This window comes from Myotis lucifugus, unplaced genomic scaffold, assembly GCF_000147115.1.
Source record: "Myotis lucifugus unplaced genomic scaffold, Myoluc2.0 scaffold_107, whole genome shotgun sequence".
Taxonomy (NCBI): domain Eukaryota; kingdom Metazoa; phylum Chordata; class Mammalia; order Chiroptera; family Vespertilionidae; genus Myotis; species Myotis lucifugus.
This window is the reverse complement of record NW_005871155.1, coordinates 2,038,032-2,041,898: the sequence shown is the minus strand read 5'-3', so window position 1 is coordinate 2,041,898 and position 3,867 is coordinate 2,038,032. Positions and strand designations below refer to the sequence as shown.

The following is a 3,867-nucleotide window of genomic DNA, read 5'->3' as shown; positions in this document are numbered from 1 at the left end:
AAAAACCCCGGGGGGTTTTGGTTTTTTTTCCCCCCCCCCCCCCTTGGGTTTTTCCAAAGGAAAATTTCTTCCGGGGAGGGGAGAACCCCGGGACCCCCCCCCCCGGGGGGGGCAAAAAAACCCCCAGGCCTCCCCCCCCCCCGGGGCCCCCGGGGCGGGGGACTCCCCGGCTAAAAACCCGTCCAACTGCTGGGCCACTCCCGCCGACGCCCCCCCCCCGCCCGACGCCCCCCCCGGATGACACGGCTCGTTCTCTCCCTGAGCGGCTAGGCGGCCGCCGCTGCCAGCCTGCCCGCCGGGTTGTCAGAACAAGCGGCACCTCCGCCTCCTGCGTGTCCCTGCAGAGCCCCGACATAATTAGGCAGCCCCGAGCCGGCTCGGAAACCCGAAATCCCTGCTCCGGCACTCGCCCGCCGCGGTCAAAGTTGTTGAAACAGCCTTCACTCTGTTTTCTTCCCCGTCTCGTTTCTCATCATTTTTTCCCTCTTTTTCGCCTCACTCACACACACGCACACGCGCCCCCACAGGGTCTCTCTCTGGGGTGCAAGTTCCTCGCCTCCCTCCCAGGTCCCACAGGCGCCCAGCGCCGCGCGGAGGCCCGGACGCCGCCGACCCAGCGTGCAGCGCCGGGAGCTGGGCTTCGGCCTCGGAGAAAGTGAGCGCCCGAGCCTCCGGCCACAGCCCGGCCGGGACAATCCCCCTAAGCCTTAAGGACTGAGTTTCACCCCGATTCGCTCGCCGAGGGCACCCCCGCTCTGAAAACAAAGCGGCTGGTCTGACGTGGGGTGTCTGCCTCCCGCGCCGCGCACAACAGGAGCCCCGGAGAAGCGCCGGTCTCCGAGGGATGTCACCCCGTGCCGCATGGGGGTGGGGAGAGCGGAGAGAAAGGGCCCGGGAAAGGAGCGAGATTTAAAATCGTCTGCGAATAGGAGGGGAAGGGAGACGGGCGGCACCACGTTCACAGAAACCAGGTTCGGATTTCGGGGCAGACAGGCCCCCTGCCGCTGCGCCCGCGCAGACCTCCCTGCCTGGCGCTCCCAGCTCCAGATGCCAACGAGAAAGAAAGGAAAGGGGGGAAAGAGCCAAAGCCGGGACCGCCACCTCTTTATTTAGGTAATCTCCGGCCGCGGCCCCCTCCCCCTCTCGTGACTCATCGACTCCTCTCGGCCGGGGCGGTACGGGCGGCAGGAGCGGCGGCCGCCTGGCCGGGTCTCAGCGCCTCCCGCGGGCGGACCGGTAGTGCCGGGGCTTCCCCGGCTCCAAGAACCCGAGCTCCCGGGACCCTGGGTTTTTTAACGGCTCCATCGGCCCCGCTGGCTCCTCGCACCCGAGTGTAGCCCCGCCAGGATTCCCACGGTGACGCCGCCGGCTGCCGGGCGGCCGCCGGGGCAGAGGCGTGGGGACCCGGGAGCCGGGAAACTCCGAGCCGCGCCGCCCCCCACCCCCACCCGGTGGAGGCGCCAACCAAGTGCTCAGAGAGAGAAGCGGCGCGGAACTTCCTGAGCAGCGAGAGCACCTGGAGCGGGCCCGCGGCGGTGGGGAGAGGAGTGATCTCACCCTGAACCCGCTGAAAGGGGATGCAGCCCAGCTTACAGCGAAGTGCGCGGCCCCCTCTCCACAGAGAAATGAGCCCTTTTTTAAAAAAAAAAAAGGTTGGGGGAGGAATAAATAAGCCAGTAAATAAACAAGCAAACAAACATTAAGGACCAGAGAGGAAGTTAAAGAAGGTAAAGGGTTTTCTCTTTCCTGTCTCTTCCTGGTGACTTGGGCTCCCAGAACCTCGCTAGAGAGAGGCACGCGGAGTGCACGGGCGCGCGCCCTATGGCCAGCAATTACTTCCAAAACCCATGCTGGTCTCTCCTCTCCCTCGTCTCGGGCACAGGCAATGTTGCTAAGAAAAGGGGGGAAAGTGGGGCACAGGCTTCGAAGGGGCGACACGAGAAGGGGAGCGTCCGCTGGCTCGCTGTCCGACCTCTCCCCGGCATCCTTGGGCGAATCGGAGAGGCGGGCGCGGCGCGGGGCGAAGTTTGTCCACCCGCACTTCTCCGCGGGCTGCGAGGAGAGGAGGTGCGGAGGGGAGAGCTGGGATCCCGAGGCCGCGAGGATAACTGAGCCGGCGCCGCGCTTACCTCGCAGTCCTCGTACTTGATATTATCCGTCAGTTTCCAAAGCATTTTCATGGATCGGCGTGAACTGATTGGCCCCCTCTCTGCCTCGCACCCAAGTGCAGCTACTCGCGGGGTAAGCGCAAAGTGCCGGCTGTGACGGTGAGCGGAGGAGGAGGAGGAGGGAGAAGAGGAGGAGGAGGGCAGAAAGGGGGAGGAGGAGGTCGAGGAGGAGGAGGGTGAGGAGGAGGAGGCGAGAAGGGAAAGAGCTCCCGTGTGCGCTCGGAGATCTCCCTCTAATGGTAGAAACTTTTCCCTTTTCCAGCTCTTTACCCACAGCCTAATCGCCTCATTAGCATATCAACAATAATCCAATTGCTCGCCAGCTCGACTATCTGCCTCCGAACCAGGTATAAAGGCCTCTTGGAGCCGCCAACTTGCTCCCGGAGCGCACGCCCCGCCAGTGAGCCCTGGAGATCTCCCGAGCCCCGCCTCGCGCCCCTGCCCGTCCCCCCACCCCCAGTCCTCCCCAGTCCCCCACTCCGTCCCCTCCTAGAGGGAGCAGCCCGGCGCAGGGGCCAGGCTCTCAGCGCCGCTCCCCCACCTCTGCTGCTAATAACGGCGCTGTCCTTCCGGCCCCCTCCCATTTTATTAGAAATTACCCTTTTCGCAATTAAACATAGCCACCACACCAAGATCAGCGAAGTCACGCCAGGATTTTTGCCCAAGAAAAGATCGCCTCCGCCGGGGCAGCCACCACCTCGGGCCGCAGAGCGCTGGGAGTTTTATTGGCTTTGTGCTTCACCCCCAGGTTGGAGGTTTTGCCAAACGGCCTCCGTCGCTCGGCTGGGGTTTGCGATTCTTTAATTGCCGCGTGTAAAATAAAAATTGTACCCTGAAGAGGTTCCTTGACAGCTCCAGGAGTTAAATGATTTTCCTCCCGTTTGTATGAAGCCAGGGCCGGGTGATAACTCAACGTGGTGTTTGGACTGAGGGTTTCCTGGGCGGGCTGTGGACAAGGACACGGAACTCCTAGGGAGGCTCCAGTCGCTTCTGGAGTTGAGCCGGAATACTGACATGTGTGCACTTGCATGCATCAAAATAAGTCGCTGGGAACCAACTCTTCGCTGTGCTCATCTGCTCCAGTTTTCCCAAGATTCCCCTTTTTAATTAAAGCAGGGAGAGTTCCTTCATGATTTGGTGATGTTGCCCACGCGGGCGGGCTTGCTGGGGCGCAGTGCCCGGCTGCCCGGAACCGAAGACCGGCCAGCCATTCCCTCGGCCAGGTTGGCCGGTCTAGGCTCTCCCCCTCTACACAGGGGCCTGCTCACCCCAGGGCTGTATTTTTTTCTTCAGTTTTAGCAAAATTTTTAAAGAGGAAAAGAAAAAACCAAAGACTGATACTCAAAAAGACAGAGTAGTCCGGTTTCTCTGCCTGAGCTTTGTTAATTAGCCTCTCCACAAAAAAGTTTCTTGTCTTTTCTTCACTTGAGATATACCGAAACCTCTCCAACAACAGAGGCTGCTCGACTAGGCGGACCTCCAGATTCCCTCTTGGGCTCGACTTCATCAGCTGTTCTGGCTCCCGATCTCCGTCTGCCCCGTTTCATAGCGGGGGAGAGAGTGCGTGTAGAAATTCGGAGGCTTCTCTCACAGGTGGAAAAAGGGCGGGAGAAGAAGGGGGACCCCCTCCCCACACAAGCTCTTGCGGAGAGGGCAAATTCTCTCTCCGGGAGAACGCAGCCATTTCTCCAAGCCAGGG

At 61.5% G+C, this 3,867-nt stretch overlaps 1 protein-coding gene and 1 long non-coding RNA gene across 10 annotated transcripts in view; one reads left to right on the top strand and one right to left on the bottom strand.

Annotated features, from left to right (window-relative positions):
- Positions 1–3,867, bottom strand: part of TFAP2A (transcription factor AP-2 alpha) — a 22,637-nt gene that overhangs the window by 15,910 nt on the left and 2,860 nt on the right. For 2 of the 6 annotated variants that reach the window (XM_023757400.1, XM_006092934.3), the window contains exon 1: positions 2,130–2,262. The exons of the other annotated variants lie outside the window; for them this stretch is intronic. In XM_023757400.1, the coding sequence (XP_023613168.1) occupies positions 2,130–2,180 (51 nt within the window). In that variant the 5' untranslated portion in view covers positions 2,181–2,262. Of the gene's footprint in view, positions 1–2,129; positions 2,263–3,867 lie in introns of those variants that run through there. 6 annotated transcript variants of the gene reach the window in all.
- Positions 1,486–3,029, top strand: LOC106697849. Of its 4 annotated transcripts, none has more exons than XR_002830300.1 (3): positions 1,486–2,267; positions 2,431–2,515; positions 2,761–3,029. It is a non-coding gene; the product is annotated as an uncharacterized LOC106697849 (long non-coding RNA). The 4 variants fall into 4 exon arrangements; XR_001349099.2 differs by having other exon boundaries at positions 1,493–2,241; XR_001349100.2 differs by having other exon boundaries at positions 2,431–3,029.